Source organism: Ochotona curzoniae, unplaced genomic scaffold (assembly GCF_017591425.1).
Source record: "Ochotona curzoniae isolate NIBS_2020 unplaced genomic scaffold, NIBS_Ocur_1.0 scaffold_3890, whole genome shotgun sequence".
Classification (NCBI taxonomy): domain Eukaryota; kingdom Metazoa; phylum Chordata; class Mammalia; order Lagomorpha; family Ochotonidae; genus Ochotona; species Ochotona curzoniae.
In genome coordinates this window covers 27,698,094-27,719,387 of record NW_024467115.1, presented here as the reverse complement: position 1 = coordinate 27,719,387, position 21,294 = coordinate 27,698,094, and the positions used below count along the sequence as shown (strand labels likewise).

At 47.4% G+C, this 21,294-nt stretch overlaps 1 protein-coding gene across 3 annotated transcripts in view; it reads right to left on the bottom strand.

Annotated features, from left to right (window-relative positions):
* The window catches only part of SASH1 (SAM and SH3 domain containing 1), a 174,636-nt gene that overhangs the window by 23,234 nt on the left and 130,108 nt on the right, over positions 1-21,294 (bottom strand). For 2 of the 3 annotated variants that reach the window (XM_040965461.1, XM_040965462.1), the window contains exons 1-2: positions 10,083-10,094; positions 4,500-4,632 (exon numbers count right to left, since the gene is read on the bottom strand). In XM_040965461.1, coding sequence (XP_040821395.1) covers positions 4,500-4,632; positions 10,083-10,094 — 145 coding nt within the window. Of the gene's footprint in view, positions 1-4,499; positions 4,633-10,082; positions 10,095-21,294 lie in introns of those variants that run through there. The other variant, XM_040965460.1, reaches the window with a different exon arrangement.

Sequence of the window (21,294 nt, the reverse complement as noted above, 5' to 3'; positions counted from 1 at the left end):
CCTCAGGCCTGGAAGTGGCGTCTTTGTCCCACTGATGGGGATTTCAGCTACTGAGGAGACAGGAGCTGTTGCCACAAGACACAAGATGGACTTGACGGTGATGTCCAGGGATGGCAGTGGGGAGGCAGGGGAAGTAGAGAAGGGGGTGCTCAAAGCTAAGTCCAGGTCAAAGTTACCACAGGGATCTGTCAGTGGGCTCAGAAGATGGGGTCCAGAGACCAGCATTATGCTACAATGGGTTGAATCACCACCAGCAATGCCAGTATCCCATATGGGCACTGGTTCAAATCCAACAGCTACCACTCCCACTCCAGCTCCCTGCAAATGATCCCAAGCTGAAGTTGGCCCCAGTACTTGGGCCTCTGGATGGAGTTCCTGGCTCCTGGCTTTGGTTTGGTCCAGCCCTGGCTGTTGTAGCCATTTGGGGAGCAGATGGAGGATCTCTCTCTCCTGCAACCCGTATCTCAGTAACTCTGCCTTTCGATAAATCACTACATCTTTAAAATAAAGAAAGGTTGTAGCACAGCATGTTGAGCCATTACCTGCAACCCATATAGGTGCTGGTTCTAGTCCTGGTTGCTTCACTTCTGATCCAGCTCCCTGCTCTAACATGCCTGGAAAAAGCAGGAAAAGACAGCCCTGATAGCTCCCATGTGAGAGACCCAACGAAGCTCCTGGCCCCTGGCTTTGGTGTGTTTCAATCCTGGCCATTGTGACCATCCAGGAAGTGACCCAGGGGGTGGAAGTTTTCTGTGTATGTGTATGTCACTCTTTCAAATAAATGAAAAATCTAAAAATAAATAAATAAGGACACCAATCAATTTAAAAGCAGAGCCCAGAATTTGCTAGGACCTAACTGGACCAGATTCAGTACCTTACACCATGGGAGCACCCTGCCTTCTCCTCAGAACCAGGTCAACACTGGATAGACACTGCTGTTAGAGATGACAGCGGCCACCTCTTCTGGACACCACCATCCCTCCATGTCCAGGATGGAGTGACTGAACCATGACCAGAACTGCAGCCCAGGGGCACAGATAGCTACACAAGATGGTTGGCATGGACTTGGCCTTGGACTCAGGTGCCCAAAGAGATGGACCAGGGCTTCTGGGTGGACACAGTCCTGGGGGTTCATGGCAGTTGGCAGCTCGCCCTGACAGCTTTAAGAAGCTCTCCACAGCAGCGGCCTGCATACTGCCTGCACCCCATAGAGGATGCCATAAGGGATTCCAGGGCTGCTCTGTCATGCTGGGTCTGGAACCAGATGATACACACATGTCCCTCACATCTGGGGCTTTCTTCTCTGCTTCTGCGAAGATGGCATGTGGAAGGGAGTTAGTGGGGACACGTGGTTAAGGCTTCCCAGGGGGCTGTATTGGCCTGTGCCAAGGGCAGGCCTGACACCCGTAGGCTGTTCTGCCTGGGCCTGAAGGGTGGGCTGGAATTCCATGCTCAAGCTGGATTCCTTGTATTGAGAACCCTGCTCCCCCACCCTCCCCTGACTTAGATGGACCACTCTCTCCTTGAAAGAACGACAACTGGGAGGAGTTCATTCCATCCCACGAGGTGGGCTTGACACAATGGCTTTCACGCATCAGAATACAGAAGGAAGAGGAGGAGGAGAAGGTAGGCAGGAGATAAGTCAAGGTCAAGAAGTCAGACCCACATTCTAGATCCCGGGCCTGGCTCGGCTCCTTGACCCTGGGGACCGCTCCTCTTCCTGAGCCCATTTCCCCATCTGTGCCAATACCTGACCAGGAGAATACACGTTAGCACAAAGAGATACACAGAGCCATTGTAGAAGCTGAAGGGCACTGTGCTAAGGCTACTGATTCATGGCTGGCTGACAGCAGAGGTGGGCAATGAGGGGAAGGAGTCGATTCTTGGGAGAAGACATGGAAGCAGGCAGATTAAGGACAGGGATGCGTCATCCAGGCTTGCATACAGCCTCTAGATTTAAGCTGCAAGGGTGAGGTTGGGAGAAAACCTGGGACTATTTATTCCTAGCTTGTCTGGCACCCTGGAGCTTAGGGGAAGGACACAGGATGGTGTAAAGGGATCAGGAAGCCTGGATTTCATTCTGCGCCTGGCTCAGGGGACATGGAGCAGGAGATGTTAGCCTTGTTTATGCATCCTCATTAATGAAACCAGCTTGGGTGGTGTAGGCTCTGACAATGACATATTCAGAAAGGAACACAACTTTGAATGCATTCAAAAAGTGCAGCACTGTTACTGAGACAGCTTAGCACCTGCATCTGCATGCAGCGGGGGCAGCTCCAGCTCCAAGTCCAAGGACATACAGGTAAAGGGGGTGACTAGGAACAGAAACACTGCTTAACGGCCCCTCCCACATTCTAGTTCTGCTGCCAATGAGATCCCAAACAGGTTGAGCCCAAAGAACCTCAGACTGGCAGTGTGCTGGGGACAGCTCAAGGCAAGTGCCCTGGGTGACACACACATCCCTGGGGCCTCTCTTGCTGATCCAATGGCATACCAGTTCTCTGCTTCATCAGATACTGCAGTGTCTGGTTACCAACGAGTAAAAGTTCAACTCAGGAGAGTGACTGCTTTTCACTCTGCCATAAATGTGCAAATTATCATGTTTCTGTATGTTTAAAATGTAAGGCTAGGGTCCAGTGAGGTGGCGCAGTGGTTAAGGTTCTTGCCTTGCACGTGCCTGGATCCCATATGGGTGCAGGTTCGTATCCTGACGGCGCTGCTTCCCATCCAGCTCCCTGCCTGTGGCCTGGGAAAGTAGTCAGGGAAAGCCCAAGGCCTTGGGACCCTGCACCTGCGTGGGAGACCTGGAAGAAGCTCCTGGCTCCTGGCTTTGGGTTGGCTCAGCTCTGGCTGTTGCAGCCACTTGGGAAGTGAATCAGAAGATGGAAGATCTTTCTCTCTGTCTCTCCTTCTTTCTGTAGATCTGCCTTTCCAATGAAAATAAATATTTAATGTTGGCAGGTCTGCATGAGATAGGTTCAAAACCATTCCTTCATGGTTAATTGTTGGCCATTCCCTATGGTTCTCTCTAACAATCCCCAGGGCCCCGCCGTATGAATTCAGGGAGACTGCCATGGCATGAGGCTACCAGGCTACATTCTATGCCGTGGCATTTATGCCTCATCAGCAAGTATGAAAACATGCAAGAGGAAAATCAGCCATGCAGCAGACAGAAACAGAACTATGGTACAAAAAGAGGCCCAAATGAATCACCTCTGAGTTGGAAGGATTGGCCACAAAGCTGGGCTTTTCTCCTTCTTTCCATTTTCTTTAATCACCACCACTCTCCCAAGGCAACTTCCTTCCCCATAATATTATCTTGGGAACTTAAGTCAATAAATAATAGCAAATAAAAAGTCACAAACTCTTCTGTCCATGGCCTGACTCTATATGCATAACCAAAAGGCCTCTACAGTAATCATTTTAAAAACTATTTGTTAAAACTTTGAAATCCTTCGCAATGTAGATGTGACGTTTTAATAAATACTACGCTGTTTTATCTTTTTAAAGGCATATTCTTTTCTGCATTTTTCCCAATCCCTCTGTTACCATTTTTCAAACAGGAAAACACTTTATCTTGTTTTGGGAAGCATGTACAAGATGTTTAAGCGCACATTGCTAACGAGAGATGAATTTCATCAAGTTTTCAGCAGTCAGAATTTCAAGCCCTCAGTTGTCGGCAGTGTGCCAACAGCAGGGTTAAGACGCTGGTTGCATCACAAATGAGCGTTGATTTGTATCCTGCATGTTCCACTTTGCACTTAGCTTCCTGCTAATGCTCCTGGCAAGATAAAGTGGAAGACGGCCCAAGTGCTTGGGCCCCTGCACCCACATGGGAGACCCCAAAGAAGCTCCTGGCTGTGGCCTGGAACAGCCCTAGCTATTGCGAACATTTGGGGACCAAACCTGCGCATGGAATATATCTCTGCCTCTTGTTTCTCTCTTTCTCTGTAACTCTTTAAACACAAAAAATCCATTTTTAAAAAAAGGTTGGCTGTTCAAAGGTAGCTTTACACATGCTTGCTTCACCTCACGAGGGATTTGCCAGTATTACGGCTCAGAAAGATCCCCTTAGAATTAAAGAGCTCCGAGCCCCATGTGAATTGGGATCAGAGACTATTTACCAGAAAAACAAACCATCCTTCCGAGACCGGGCGGCAGAGGCAGTGACCTCCACGTGCACATCGGAGATGGGTGTCACACAGATCTGGACTCAGATCTCCGAACAAGGTCCCTGTCCTTCTTGGGGGCAGGGGCATATGCCACGAACACATCATAAGGCTCACAGCAAACAGCTTCACTGTCATACGACAGTCATTTTCACCTTTGTCAGGAAGTAGTTCGAATGCCTGAGCTGAGGACCACCCCCGTCCCCCAATTCCCAACATTCTGGCCATGGTCAGCCTCAGCCATAGCTCGGCCCAGTTTCAGCTGACCCCCAAGTGCCACCAATGGGAACAATCGGAGCAGGGTTTGCATTTTCTGTTGTTCCCTTTTACCTTCAGTGCTGGGTTTTTTCATTTCTTCCACTCTTATGAGTTTCTTTCTGACTCTGCGAGTGGAGTTGACCAGCTTGTGCAACCTCTTAAACTTCACCGAGTCCTCCGTCTCATCATCTGATTGTTCTCTTGACTGGCAAAGAAACAAAGGAAAACCCCATCAGATCATCGCCCCAGTGAGGTAGCTGGGTGTAGCTTCCTCACTCGCTGCCAGCAACTTTTGCAAAGCGCTACATACCATCTCTACTTCAGTGCAGAGTTAGGTCCCAGGCACTGAAACGCACACCCCTGTCCCTGCCCAGTCTCTCTCGACCACTTCCCTTGTCCCCGTCTGGGGATGGCGGCAGGACGCTGTCCCCAAGGCCGGCCCAGTAATTCCAGTTACGCAGCTGTGGTTTGGCCCATCGCGGCTTGCTGTTGAACGTGGTCATCAATGACTTCTCCAAACCAAAAATTCAGCTGACTTTTTCCAGTTCTGCCCCGAAAATCAAAACCAGCAGGGCAGGCAAGGGGAAGAGACACAGCAAGCCTTCTCCTCCCCAGCGGCATGTGGGGACAGACAGCTGCACCCCGGCTTCCCTTCTCCTTCGGAGCGTGAGGGTGGCTGTGCATTCCTCCCAGAGACAAAAGGGAAAAAGCTGACCTTTGCAGCCATATAGTACAGTCCATATCCCCCGGAAGCCCATTCCGTTTTGTAGCAACTCAAGTATGCTCAGCCCAGCTGTTTTCCCTCAAGTACCAAACATTACAGAGCAGGGGAAAAATTCTCTCTCTGCAGCATTGACCCAGGCGAAAAACAATCCTTTCCTTGTGAACAAAGTGACGGTTTCATTTCCAACTCGGCTCCAAGATTCAGCATGCAGCCACCGTCTGCTGTCCCTGTCCAAAATGTACAGAAGCAGTGAAGAGGGCGCCCGGCAGAGGAGTCGGCTGCACGGGCCGGGGGCTGGGGCTGTCCCAGGAGCACCTCGGCCCAGCCCGCCATGTGGCATGTGACCATTCCGGCTAATCCTGAACATCCTGACAGCGACCTTCTCCCCCTCCGACAGCTCCTCCTCCTTCCCCCGTGTCCTCAAACTCGGTTCATGAAATGGTAGGGAGAGAAAATGCCACAAAGTGCAAAACAAACCACATAGTAGAGCATGAGGTTAATACACAGACTCCTCCCCCATCCCTACCTCCACCCCAAGACAGGCGGCATTCAATCTTCCCAATATTATAGACAATGGAGCAGGTAAGGAGGAGGGGGCAGAACTGCAGAGGCAAGCAGGGCATTGATTTCTTAGGCACAGAAAGGGTACAAGTTGTGGGACCAAAGATGTGTTCTCAGCGCCCTGGCACTCACAGCATGGAGTCACTATGCTTCCTTCTTGCATGACTCTAAGCAAACAGCTCATCCAGTAGGCATCAATTAACAGAAATCTATCACCAGCGAGTCATCGGGATGGGGTATTTTTCTGTGTTCTGGTCTACCAAGTGTATCACTAGCTCTATCTAACTTCCCTAAAGTTCCTGCATACAGGTTTCCAAACTGAAGTTCATGCTTGGTCACCTAAGCAGAACCTTCAGGGCTAGAACGATGAGGTTTCACTGGCTATACAACTGAGCTTAGGATGTTCAGTGTCAAAGTCAAAATGTAAAAACAATAAAAATAACATTAAGAACGTAACTTCAAGGAGTCTGAATGTCATTTTTCCTTGCTTGAATTGTTCATGTGTGTTGAAATGGTTAGAGTGGTCAACCGCAGGAATGAGAACTTGGTTAACCCTCCTTTCGGGCAATGAGCACCTGCAGAACCCTCAGTGCAGAGTTACGTACAAACATTCAAAAAAACATTCTGCCTTCTTGGGACAGCTCAAAAGCCAGACAATTTTCATACAGCATCACCATAGATTACAGAAAGTCTCAAAAATACCAATGGGACAAATGTAGAACACGCCTCTAACTCTGACGCTCGGAAATCCTAAAATCAAGTGAAAATTAAAGAAGCATGGAATGTGATGAATCACAGGTTGCTGTGTTACAAGGTGAGACACATGATACTCATGTCCATATACACTCACACACATCATCTCTAGTTTGGTACTGGTTGTTGATGGTAATGGTGTGGCAGTGAGGTGTGGATGCATGCATGAATGTTAAGGAGAGGTAAAAAAATAAGTGATACACAATGGAGTAATAAAAATTCAAGCCCATGTAGGCATGCATCCTACATAGGCAAGTGCTAGAGGGAGGAATTAAGATATATAAACCACTACCACTACAGGTTCAAGGGCAATGTCCCGCTCACACAGTCCAACTTTCCTCTGCCCGTTTCACTGTGGTGAAAAAAGAACATCTTCCAGGTACTCATTTAATTGCTTTCACATGTTCTGGCTATTTTCGAGAAACGTGAGCCCTTCAGAACCTTGAACCAAGGTTATTTTTATGTCTTCTGCAAAATACAGAGTTCTTGAAGGTGCCGATCATTGATAAATCACAAACCATGGCAACCGCGTACATCCTTTGCATCTATCGTGTTTTGGACACCAAAGGCAGAAGGAGAACAAGTTATGGGAAAGAAAATCTAAGAAATAACCCAAGTCACTAAAGAAATGTATGTGTGTTTATACATGTCAAGTAGAAAATTCCCTCTTAAGCCAGCATCCAAGTTACTGGAGTTCAAGTTCAACAACACAACCCAAGGATGCTTTTAACTGGAGGTGAGGTGTTGACTTCTTACTTCCTTCTAAGCCCCGAGGAAAAACTGGTGACATATTTGCTTTTAAAAAATTCTCTCTCTAGCTGCTTTAACATCAACATGCTTTTTTTTTTTTAAAGTTGCATTCTTCTAACTGGAGAATAAAGCTTAAAAGTCCTCATGACAGGTTCGGCATGTGAAATAAGTCTGGTTGGCTTCCCAAATGTTCAAACAAAATATTATGTCTTTTTATATTAAGAAGCATACCATCAGGAAAGGGGTTAGCAAGGTGTTTTTTTTTTTTTTTAAAGAAGCAAACTTAAAGAAGTTAGCATTTTTAAGAGGGGAATATAAGTTTCACATTAAGATATCCAGTCTTGGGGAGAGGGCACGGCAGCGCAGTGGTACAGTATGGTATCCTCTGCCTGGGGTGTTGGCATCCCATTTGCACGGATTTGATTCTTGTCCTGGCTGCTTGACTTGCAAATGAGCTCCCTGCTTATGGACTGGGAAAGCAGCAGAGGATGGCTCTGCAGTTCCCGGCCCCCTACACCCACATGGGAGATTTGGAAGAAGCTCCTACTTTCTGGATTCAGGCTGGCCCAGCTAAAAGGCCTCTGTGGCCACTGGGAAGTGAATCAGTGAATGAAAGCTCTCTCTTTAAATCTGATTTTCAAATAAAAATAAATAAATCTTAAAAAAAAAAATCCCAATTGTCTGGAGCCAGCACTGTGGTACAGCAGGTTAAGCCGTCGCTGGGTGCCAGTTTGAGTCCTAACTTCTCTGTTAATGTGCCTGGGAAGCAGTAGAGGATGGCCCGGTTGCTTGGGCCTCTGACACCCGTGTGGGAGACCACAATGGTGCTCCAGTCTATGCAACACAGTAGACTGCATCTGTCTTTCTCTCTCTGTCCTTAATTCTGCTTTTAGAATAAAATTCAAAAATAAATAAATAACACCTGGCTGGGTAGCCTAGTGGTTAAAGTCCTCACCTTGCCATCCCATATGGTCCCAATCCTAATCCTGACAGCTCCACTTCCCATCTGGCTCCCTGCTTGTGGCCTGGGAAAGCAGTCAAGGACGGCCCAAAGCCTTGGGACCCTGCACCCACTTGGGAGATAGGGAGGAGGGTCCTGACTCCTAGTTTCAGACTGGCTATGCTCTGGCCATTGTGGCCACCTGGGGAGTAAATCAACAGAGGCAAGATCTTCTCCGTCTCTTCTCCTCTCTGCACATCTGACTTTCCAATAAAAAATAAGTTGTTTTTTTCAAAAAGAAACTTTATGGAAGATAAAGGAAACTGGTAGTGTCTATAAACTAATGATTGACTCCAAGAAGTAAGTTTTAAAGCAAAGAAGAAGGGAAAAAGTATATATTCACACATGTTCAAATGTGGGGCTTTGTCCCCAACCTCTCCATGCCAGCCTGGGCCAGAGTTTACTAAAGTTCATTGACACCAACTTGAATTGGTTCATCCCCCTACAGGAGAATGGGAAATCGGCTGTATAGTCCCCACCTCCTACCCCAAGACTCAGGCCAAAATACAGAGAGCAAAGCAGCTCATCCCACCAGAGGAAGTGGAAAAGTGGAGTTACAACACTAAATAGAAACACTGGACTCGCAGCTTCCCTACTGCAGATTTTTCCACCAGAAAGCCCATATGGCTCAACTTTTAATTACTTTGGCGAAAGCTATATGTAGTAATTCTGTGGTGAATGCTTCAGTGTTTCGTTTCTGGTCTCCATGGCAACATTACATCAGATTGCAGACAGCTGGCTCCACAGTTCTAAACCATAACAAATTGACCCAGCCAAGGCACAAAACTATAGTCGCTTTAAAGAGATAGTGCACCACTTGGCTGCCGGGGCGCTGAATGGGGACCCCGGGGGCCTGTCTGGCACGCACAGGAGGGTGGAGCCTCCCTCCTTCCCAGTTTCTTTTGGAACAAGTGCAGCCTTGACACATCTGCGATGTTCTAATAGGAAAGCCACGGAGGAGCCAGCGTGGAGAACTTTTTACAACACAGCCACATGCAGGATCATGGGAAAAAGGAGGAACTAAATGAATCGCATCTGTAAACAAGAAGATCTGTGCGCTGGCCAGGGGCACTAAAAGCACCCACTCACTGCAGCTGGCTGTCACCCGGCTTCACGGGTCCCACCAGGAAGCAGTTCTTGCGGTTACAATGCACAGATCAAATGCTTCCCAAAGCCATCTGGCACTGTCTTGCAAGTATGGTAGTAACGTGCTGGAATAAAAGTTAAATCAATCTTGCAAAGACACAGGCACATCTCCTAGGGGACCTCTGCTGAGCATGGGGTTACAACGGAGCTCCTTGCAAACAAACAAACAAACAAACAAACAACCACTCAGCCCTTGTACCCTGCTCTTACACACAGCACCGGTGCCACCTAAAACACAGTCAGATCTAAAACTGGGCACGCACTGCCTTCTGAGATCCCCACCACAGCTTCTTTAGAACCGGGTGCCATCAGCAGACAGACGGCCATCCACTTCCCACAGCCAAGCTGTCAGGGCTCTCGAGCGGAGAGAAGGAAGCCAGTCGGTTGGAAGCTTAGGAAAACCTACGTGCCCCGCTGCCTGAATTCAAGTCCTCCATACAAAAAGTGCCAAGCTCCAACACACGCACACACATTCCTACATCCTCAGGACGAGGTTCAATCTCTTCCCAAAGGCAAGCATGGTTCCCGGGTGAGTTGGCCGGGCCAGCACCCTCCGGGTTACAAACAAGGAAGGAAGCAGCGGGAAAAGGATAGAGAGACATGGCAGAAGCAAAGACGACAGCCGTCCCACACCCAGGCAGGCGCGATGGAAAAGCCTTCCCTTGTGGCGGCAGAAAATATTTCGCGATTGACAGGACACAACTTGTAGGGGGCAACTCACCGGCTTCGGCATTTAGCAGGCCTGGGGGGGCACTTTTTCGGATACGTCTGGAGCCCCCTCCCCTCCCCAAGCTGCGCGCAAGCCCCACTGCCCAGCACTCCCGTCAGCTCTGCGATCTCAAAGCTCGGATGCGGCGCTCCTGGAACATGTTCCTTTGCAGTTACATGATCCGGCTCAGCCGGCGCAGCTCAACAACCGAAGGAGGAAAAAGTGAAGACACTGGATTCAATTAGCTTCTTTCTGCACACGGGCTGCCTCCCCGGCCGCTCGCGCGCTGCATAACTTGTAAGAAAGGCATAAGTCATCAGCTCTAAGCAAATCTCCTATTCACCAGCAGGAAAAAAGGCAGTGTTGTGCGTGGCCAACAATCCCTGTTTTCACTGAGGAAGGCTCTCTGACCTCCTGCTGGCCTCGGTTCCTTAATTACTGTCTATGGAATTCCAGAAAAGAAAGAGAGAGAGAGGGGGGGAAAAAAAGCCGCGAGAAGCTGAGCAAATCCAGGACAAGGACTTGCGCGCTTAGTGACTGAACTTTAAAAAACAGAAAAACCTCTCTCTTCCGGGATTCTCTTAAACCCTCCCATCAGAGAGTTGTCTCCATGGAAAATAGACACCTTCCAGGGGCTATTTTGAAAGTGACTGAATTAAGACTTATGATTTGGGGTTTTTCTTGTAGTTGCCGCCTTCTCTGTCACTTTCCTCACTCCTCTTTCTATTTTAACCACCGAGTGACTGACTGTTGGACAGGATGTCCCACCCCTGTCCCTGCATTTCTGATTCTGTCTTCCCAAGGGGTCTCAATGATCAAGCTGGGGCAGTTATCTAACCATCCAGAGACGTCAACATGAAGTCTGGGTTGCCAGAGGATCTTTTCCTTTCTCTCGCAGAGGTAGGGAAAAGAGAAGGGGTGTCTGCGGGGATCTCCAGGCACATGACAGGACTCTGGAAACCCAGAGAAATTCACCAGGATGTGGGCTTCAAGTTTTGTCCGTGTGTCCACGGCTAGATGGGTTTGGTTGGTGAAGTCGTTGGTTCCCACTCACTGCATGGTGGCACCTGATTCACTGTTTGGAACTTTATGTGTCACTAGTGCAAACTACGGTTCTACCTCAAAACGACAGAACTTCCCATCTGCAGGGAGTTCAGAGGTTACACAAACTAAAGACCGGAGGAGGAAATCAACATGCACGCTCCCATGGGAAGCCACGCTTTACTGGCCAGAGATTCCAGGCCCAGCTTCTCCACCCTTTCCCCTGGTCACCGGATCTGCCCATATTTCCTATGCCCTGGCATCTCTCACTCTTCACTAGCAACTGCACCAAGCCCCTGCTGCCCACAGTCTCCTGTCCCTAGGGTGTCTCGCCCCTGCTCCCTGGTACTGCCCAATTCCCCATTTCTCAAGACCCATCGCCTACATCCTCTGGCTTCACTCCCTCTCCCTTCCCAGGGTCCACCTGTGTCATAGCTGGCAGCAGGTGCTTTTGTTGAGGTTGGACTTGCAAGCCTCAGGTTTCCCCAATGTCCACCCTTTGCAGACACTGTGCTCAGGCCTGACAAATGACCCCAGGTCACACCAGAGGGCTGCACAGGAACGTCCACGTCCTTGTCCCCGGTTTTCTTCCCCAACACTGGTGACTGTGCTGCGACATGATGCTACCAATTCCTTAAAGCTGCCAGCGGAAGCTCGAGACTGGACTGCTTTGCTACATGGTAAAAATTAGATAACAAGGACATCCAAATGAAGAGATAAAGGGAAGAGGAATGACCAAAACCCTCATGAGTAAGAAGAACCTAGGCTTTATTTCCAAGTCCTCTCAGCCCACCAGGGTACTCAGAGGCCCTCTGTATATGGAGCAAGCTTTTGGCAGTGGTTAAAGCGGCCAGGGGCACTCATATCTCATGCTACAATGCCTTGGTTTGGGTCCTGACTCTGCTTCCAACTCAGCTTTCCTGTTACTTTGGACTACCGAGGGTGTCAGGGGGTGGCTCAAGTACTTGGGTCCCTACGCACGCGTGGAGCGCTCAACTGAGTTCCCAACTCCTGGCTTCGACCTGGCCCAGTTCTGATTGGTAAAGGAATTCAGGGAGTGAACCAGCAGATGGAACATCTGCCTCTCTGCCTTCCAAATGAAAATCTGAAAAACTTCAACACTCAGTATAGTATCACCTATCTTGCAATGTTGTGGTTTTAAAAGTTGTGTGCATACAGTCAACAACCGGAACTCAGCAAGTGCTTCAGTGCTAACTGAGCCATACAGTCTTCTAGCTGTTACTCACTGAAAGCCAAACACTTAGTGAAAACTTTGACATGTGACAAGCCAGTGACTCAGCAAAGGGGCAGTGAACAGGCTGTGGAGACACACAGGATACTGTGGAGCTGTCCATGCAGCCTGGGCTATGCTCCTTCAAAGAGCATGTGGCCTCAGAGGCCTTCCTTACCTTCTCTTGTTCCCAGGACAGACCCAGGGAAGGCCTGATGTCTGTTGATCAGGAAGTCCTCGGAGGCTCCATGCTGCTTTGTCCAGGTTTGATGGATATAGAGGGAAAGGCGCTGCTGATCCTTGCTGTCCCTGACTCCCCTGTCCCCTTCCTCACAGCACAGTGGTGAAGGGCCTCTGAGACAGAAGGCAAAGTGTAGAACTCTTCAATGTCTGCCACCACCTCTTTAAGAATGACCCTGATATCTATGGAGATGCTCAATGTTGGGATGCAGGTTGGGAAGACACTAAGTCCCATGGGGACAGGGTCTGTCCAAAGCTGACCCCCAGCCAACACTCATGTGATAGACATGGTGGATCACAGTGACCCATCGGAGAACTGCAAGACCAGCTTGGGCTAGGCCACCCCGGGAAGCTTCCGGGTGGTAGAAAGAGGCTTCAAGAAGGAAATGCCTCACGGATGTTGTCGGCTAGGGGGTGCACTTGAACTTATCCAGTATGCAGCAAGCAGCCAAATCAGCAGAGGGCGAATTTGAGCATTTGGTTTTAGGTGTCCAAAGACCTTCTCCTGCAATATGGGATTTCGTGCAGTCAGATTCTGATCTGCATGGCAGTTTCTGTGTTTTTGGGAATCCTTCAAAAAGTTCCTAGGAAATCAGAATTGTAAGAGGATACTGATATTTTTTCTTTCTTTCTTTTTTTTTTATTTGTAGGAAGGGCCTCCCTAGCACCTGGTCCTCTCCCTCCTTCCCTTGCCACAGCCACATTCTCTGAGGCCATAGGCATAGCTGTGCACCTGCTGGACCCTCTTCAGGAACAACCCTGCCCATCCCACCTGAGCAGTCTCACTTCTGCAAGGCTACAAAGTTGCAAAGCAGCCTAAATACCCCTTGTCACAGATGCCACAGCTGCTCCCTCTGCCACCTGGCTCTCCTTAGTTGTCCTGAGGACAAGGAACAGAATCTGGGCTATTTGTGTCCTGGTATTTATAATAATATTTTTAAAAGTTGGAACAGCAGAAATACACAAAAACAAAGAGAAATCGCCAATTACCGCCCCCATACTTGGAAAAATAAGTGGTATTTTGGTTTATATCCTCCCACTGCCATCACACATTAGTCACCCCTTAAGTTTGCTTTTGTATTACAAATAATGGCGACCTTTGACCTTTAGCTGCCCAGTCTCCCACAGTCACCACCAAGACTCCCTCAAATGAACACAGTCTGATTGAATGGCTGCCACAGCCATGACTCCACTTAGCACACTTCTGCCTCCCAAGGCTTCCTTCTTACAAAACTTGGAGCCAACCACACACACTGCTCAGGCTATTTTCAACTCCCACTTTTCAACAGGAACAGGCTTTGGACATTTTCCCATGCCGGCAAATAGCCCACAGATAAAGCACAGTGCGGTAGGAATGAAGCAGTAGCACCCAGTGACAGAACGCATCATTGGCCCACACAACGAACCCAGGGCCAAAGGGCCGCACGCTTCCAATCGCTCCATGTTATACTCTGATGCACACTTTGTGGCAAAATTTCCAACATGTCCAATACACTTCTAAATCGAAGACATGGTTAGAATGTAAAAGCCATGGTTAAAGGAACGGGCATTTGTTTAAGACTCTTGATTTGTGTTACCAACTCACTCTGAAGAAATGTATTCAATTCTCACAGGCAATGAAACAAGAGAGCCCATTTCCCATACAACTGCCAACAGGGAGGACTGCAATATTTGTTTCCACCTGTATAAATCAAAGTGGAACGTACGTTTGTGCTCCAGAAACACTCTGTAATAGAAATGATTTGACAGATGCGCTGCTTCCAGGCCCTTGGGAGGGCAAGAGCACACACACAAGTAGGCAGGCATTCCTTGGAAAGCGCCAAGAGAAATCCAGAGCGGAATGGGTATGAGCATCCAGGGGTAACCGCGATGAGCAAGCTCAGGGATTTGGGGATGGGTGTCAGAATGGGCAGCGGTGGCTCGTGAACAGATCCACGCTTTGTTGAGGGAAAGGCATTTGCACCTGCCAAGGGCTTGGGGACATTTCCTCGTTCCTACAGCAGCTGAGAAGTTAGGATTTCCATGGTTTCGAGAAACAGCTTCTTCCTGTTGTCAGTGACCTCAGATGCCCACCAATCTAGAACAAGCGGAGTTTGGCTAACTCTGCAACCTTTGTAAACAGCATGTGACAGCTGCCCCGCCTTCCCCCGCTTTGGGCTGGATGTCACAATCTCTCCACATGCCTGATGTCCTGCCTTGGTCCAAGCGGTGACACGTTCAGGATCGCTCCACGTTGGAGGCAGCACAGGAGGCCAGGGCTGGCTGGGTTCAAGACTTTCCTAACCCTAAGGCCAAAGTGGTGCCTGGGTATGGCGGAAGCCCTGTGTCACCAGGTCAATGCCGTCATTCTTTGTGTTTACAAAACAATTGGTTTCACTGTCTAGAGATGTCCCATTTACCTAAAAAACATGTTTATGAGTTGCTGCAAATAATGAGATCGAATGGGTTGCACACTGTGGGTTTTCTTCCTCCTCTCCATCACAAAGAGATTGGAGAAAGATGCATCTGTTTAGCAAAAAATATTTTGCTTGCTAGCTGGTGACATCATTGCCCTTACAAAAATTAGGACATTTTTGTAAGCATATGGTGGGGGGGGGAAGAGAGATGAGATTCCATTCTTTTCCCAGAGGTGCTGTGTAACCCTGAAATAATCTCTCTGGCAGTTTTGAAATTAACTATTTGTCGCCAGATTGAAAGAAAGGGGAAGAGGAGGCGGCGGAGGCGGAAAAAAAGATAATTGCATGGTACTTTTATTTGGACAAATATGTGAGAATCTGAGGTAATATAAGTACCTCCTGGGGCCACAGCCTTGTCAGCACTTAAATTCACTTATGAAATTGTTTAAATAAAGTAACCCTGGAACCAAAGCAGCAGCAACAGACGATAAAGTTCCAGGAGAAACTCCATGTCTTAAACTCATGAATTATGAAGTGCTTTTAGCCATCAGCAAATCATGTGTCTGACTTTCCCACAAAGAGGGAGAGGAAAAATGACCTAGATCTTTCAGGTCCTGCCACAAAGTCTGGACAACACAGAAGGCGGGTAAGCCTACCAGCTTCAGATCTACTCTACCAGTGGCCAAGGAGCAGACCCTGAGCGACCGGGGCAGGGGGGAAGACTGACTTCTCTCTGCTTCTGGAAATTCTGCCAGAGACGCCCTCTCTTTGCCTGCAGGTGTTGTCCAGGTGAGGACAGCAAGGGAAGGTGACAGAGAAGGGTTGGGAAGATGGTCCCCACTCCTGCAGCTCCCTCTGGTGGGAGTCAAGGGTAGTGCCCAGCAAAGACCCCTGGTGTAAGGTGCCCTGGAGACTGCAGCCAAGCAACAGGCCCACACCTTCCCGAATGCATTCCATTTCTCACATCGCCCCCACCATGGAAACAGCGCAGTGCAGGCCAGGGCGGCCAAGTGGGGCAATGACACTGGTGTTGGAAGCTTGGGGTTCTGGAGTTGGTGTGAGTGTACATCCCAGGAGTGGGGAGGCTCCTGAGGGACTGGGTGGTGTTGGTGAAGTCACTTTACTGTTAGGGCTTCTTGGCCTGACTGACTCATGGCTCAGGCGTGACAAATTCTCAGAAGGGGCTGCCAAAGAGCTTCGCGTAGGCAAACAACAGGGGAGAAACACAGCAGATGAAGCCAAACAAGCCATGGGGGAAGGGGTGGGCACCGGGGCCCTTCCTCCAAAGGCCAGCCTCTGCCAGCAGTCCAGTGGCCATCGGCCAAGCTGGAGGCGGGTGGGCTCAGCATCACCCTCTGCAGTCATGAGCTTCCCACCAACTCAACATAATTCTCCTGTTTGCAGAATGAAAAAGCAACTTTACATCATGATTCCAACTGAAGAAATCTGGGTTGAATCCCACCTTTGAACAGGAATCGTTCAATGCTAGGAAGGCTGTCTGTAGTCAATTAACTCGCATAAATATTAGGTCATGATCTCTACTGAACCAGAGAATAATCTTGTAACAATTAACCATCTGAGCAACCCCCTGCTGCCCCAGATGGGTACACCCGGAAAGCATTCCACCAGGAGCAATCAAAGAATGGCATAAAATCGAATGCACTGAACTCCAAAAGCAAAGCAAGAAACACAATTTGGAAGTCCACTGGAAAATGCCCCACTTCTCCCAAAGCCAGAGCGGAATCCATGCATGCTTTCCTACAACCCTAATTATGAAAGAGAGCAAACTGCTTGGCCAGTTTATGTCTTTGTTTTCCCCAACGTAAGTACAGTGGAAATGGTTACAGGATCATGGAAGGATGGGAAGGTCAACGGCGAGGCGAACTGAAATCAAAGAGCTAGAATAGGAGAAGTGGGAATTGGAGAAATGACTTGAATCTACTGTCCATGCCTCATCAGTCACCCTAGCTGCGAGCCAACTGTTATGGAGTGTGATGCAACACATTTGCAAAACATATTTATTTGAAAGGCAGAGTTAGAGAGGACACACACACACACACACACACACACACACACACACACTCTTCTATCCACTGGTGAGAGAGAAAAAGAGAACGAGATCTTCTGTCCATTGGTTCACTCCCTAAGTGGCAGCACAGACAAGGCAGAGTTCAGGCGGCCCAACAAAGGCTACAGTTCCCTGCTCACCGCATCAAACTACAGCAACAACAGACATGACAGACCATGAACCACAGCTCTCAACTCACCTGCACCTTGGAGAAGGGCAGCAGGGAGGGCACAGGGCTCCTTGGCAGATCACACACCAATAGGTCAAAAAGTAACCTTCATTATAGTAGAAAAATAGAAAATGGGATCATAGCCACCCAAGTAAAATTGACAGGGAAAAATGAAGCACAACTGCTTAGACTACTGGGAGGAGGGATGGGAGAGGAAAAGCTGAGAAAACAAGGATCCAATCTTTTGATCTAATTTCTGCCCCAGAAAAGAGAATTCAGGAAATTGGAAAAGATTCTTCCCTGTTGTTTCCTATGCACATGAGTTCAGTTAAAAAAGGCCTCAAAGAGAAGATGAAAAATACAAATGAGATGAACAAGGACAAACCCACCAAGTACAGCTCCAATGTACCAATAAGAATAACAAGCACAGAAATCTATGCCATGAAAGCTGAAACGCTGGTAGGGGAAAGTCTTCATATGATGGATTTTCTCTTTGTACCCGAGTTTGAGACTTGCCCATCTCTGCCTCTTGACCATCGGCCTTGCCACTGTATCTCTTCCTCCTCCCACAGGAGTCTGGCCCAGTGTTCGCTGCCATCTCTAGCAAGGCTTTCGGCTCATCTCACCGTGGCTTCATAAGTGTTCTGTGTGGATTCCTAGTACTATGTAAGAACATTCGACCTTAGTTCATGGTCACGTCATCCGTCTGTATCCTCATGGCCAGCCCTGCCTGTGCACTGGGACTAGAACATAATAGGTTATATTCTCACAATGAATGACTAGAAGAATGTTTAAGATGGTACTCTCTCACCTACACTGTCAGCAATTCAGGACACAGAATTATGCAATTTGATTAGCATTTTGCTAGTAAAATCCAATCCCCAGAGAAGTATCACAAGGTATGGTATGGTACAAAGAGGGCGACACGTAGAATAAAGCAATATTTTTTATATGAGTTTGTTGAGTTGCAGCTTGGAAATACTGCTTTCCAAAAGAGTGTCATCATCTGACGACTGACTGCATTGCCCAGAGTTTTGACGTCAGGGGAAACTGTAGTAACTTACGATTCAAGTGGACTCTAGGGACAAGCAGTGTTGATCACAACAAGCTGGCTCAGGATCCAGCTTAATGGATGCTTGGCCTGAATCTTATTTATGAACCACAGTGGGGCTTGGGTATCTCTCTAACCCATCCATTAAACAAGGCTTGGCACTAGGGCAAGTGACTTACCGAGGAATTGACATGTCAAGAATAAGCCACGGAAATCCTCTCTTATCCCCCATCTCCTTGAAGTTGCTCCCAAGAGCAAAATAAGAAACTGATATTGCAAATCTCAATGCCAATCCCTGCCCCAAATTGGATTACATTTGGATTCACACAGAATCAGCCAGTAGGGGAAATGGGGAATATCCCACTTGGAATTCGTGGCTGAGGTTCACCAAATATAATTATACTTACAATAATACAATCAAGGTTTGTATATGTCAATAGCATCTTAAAAAGTCATCATTTTCATGGGACTCAATCTATTCACACATACAACACACACCACACACACACACACACACACACACACACACACACTCGCACACAGCATATTGCACCTAAAAGCTGTTTCAAAAACTCTTGTAAAATAGATAGTTTCGAGTTATGTGATTCCTGAATATTTCAAAACTTGTTTTTATTCATGTAGCCCTTGATATGGTTAGAAGGGTCTGTAGACAGAACCCTCAATTCCTGTAACTGAACACGCTGTTGAGAACGACGATATCCTGGCTAGCTCCTGCGGTGCGAAGGGCCAATTTTCCAGGTATTTCCAAAGCAAAGACATTTCTTCCACCTCAACAGGATGGAGAGCCACGTTTGCTCATCGAGGCCATCTCACCAGCTCTGCAAGTCCCAGTTGGTCTCAACGCCGCAAGTGCTTACTCTTCACCAACAGTACTCAGGAAAGCCAGACAGGCTTACTGCAATCATACCAGATCCACTCTGAAACCCACTGACAAAATATTTCCTTCAAAGAGAAAACAAGCTGGTTGTATGTTTGGTAAAAGTATAACCAAGTAAACATACATTTTTTTATGAAGCCTGTCCTGAACATGATAGTCTAACTAAAAGGTCATGTATAAAAACAGCACTGTTCCAGGAAGTTAAGTTTACTCGACAGGTACAGAGGAGTATCCACTGACTGTCTGCTTCTCCATGCCACCTAACCTTTACCACACACCTGCCAGGTAGAGAGCATAGACCAACTTTCCAGATGTGAACCCTGAAGTACATAGTGATGAGCTGACCTGTCCACAGATGTGGAGCATCCACTTCACAGAGTAGGGGTGAACTGTGATCTTAGCCAAAGTCTGACTCAAGTCTGACTGCACCCAGCCCACGCTGGGCAATGGCTTGGTTTCCAAAAGCTGGTAAAGGAAAAGTGCTTTCTTCTCATTTAATTTGGATTAACCATAGTGATCTTCAGGGACTCATCAAATGCATGCCTTAAGCTTTGGCCCCTGCCCAAGGGAGAAAACTGGGACTGTAATAGCCAGAGGAAATAACTGACAAGAAGTCATGGCTCTCACTCAGCTCCAGTCCAGTTAGGGCAAAGATGCCTACTGGCCAAAAGACATACTCTTTAAGTTTGCCCAATGGATTAGTTTTGCCTTTTAGTGTTACCCTAAATGGCAGAGGAAAAGAAAAGAAAAGAAAAGAAAAGAAAAGAAAAGAAAAGAAAAGAAAAGAAAAGAAAAGAAAAGAAAAGAAAAGAAAAGAAAAAAGAAAGAAAGAAAGAAAGAAAAGAAAAGAAACGGAGAGAAAGAAATCATTTTCCCTGTTTCATTAAAAATTGTGTCATGTCTCTATTTTACTATGATTTTATTTTAGAATTACCATCTTATTAAAATACAAATACTCCCTCCTTTACTACCACCTGGACATATGCACATTTGTAGGAAGTATGCATAAAAATTAGAATAATCATCTAAGGACTTCAAGTATGGATAAGACATTCAGAATTAGTAAAAGCCACTGCTTAACACAGTACATGTAGGACCGTTTACAGGAGGTAGTTACTCTGGCAAATGGCAATAGAGCACAGTGGGAACACCTGCTGATTCCTGAGACATAAATACCCTTGATCAGAGACTGCCCGACCTTGTCTACCCACCTTCTCCCGTGTGCAAAGCAAAGAACCAAAGCCCAGCCTTGGCATCCCAGGTTGAAGCCCAGCTTTGTGTAACCATAAGTGCTTCAACAAGCAGAAGCCAAGAATTATGAAAACAAATCTCTAGGGAAAAAGCTACAAAGGAAAACAGTAAACACCACGGAACACAAAAGGCTTATTCAGAAACATAAATTATTTTCGCATTTGGTATCTATTCTTCTAAATGTTTAAATCATAAAACACACCAACAGGAGAAAAGAAATACAAGGGTCACCCCAACTGCTTTCTTGAAGATCCGCTCACAACACCGACTCAAATTTTGTACCCTGTGAGTCTCCATCGAATGTTTAATATCTGTAATGAATACCCACTGCCATGTCAGTCCACAAAAATACAAAAAATATTTTTCTTTAATTCCTATGAGATTTTTTTCTAAACCAGTCTTGCAGCTACAATACCAGCTCCCGGGATACCCCAGGACTTCTCCCACCATAGCCAGTAGCAGCTGATGAAATCCATAGCCTTCTCTTTGTCCATGAAAGAAATTAAGCACTCACCCTAAGAATTACTGAAAATCCACTAGCTGAAAATACTATGGCTTTTGCCTACCACAATCGCTAATAATAATAGTAATTATTATTTTTAAGGAAGTTTTAACGTAGACTCAAATTATAGGCAATCCCTCCTTTAAAACATCAACCCCCAACAGCTATGCGTCGAAGAAACTGCCTGATTGAGGCAGGTGAAATGATCCTAAAACCCTATGTCCAGGCTGGCTGCTCCCCAGAGACAAGTGTAGGGCTTACAATTTTTTTTTTTTTTTAAGATTTATTTTTATTATTTTTTCATTGGAAAGGCGGATATACAGAGAGAGGAGAGACAGAGAGGAAGATCTTCCATCCGATGATTCACTCCCCAAGTG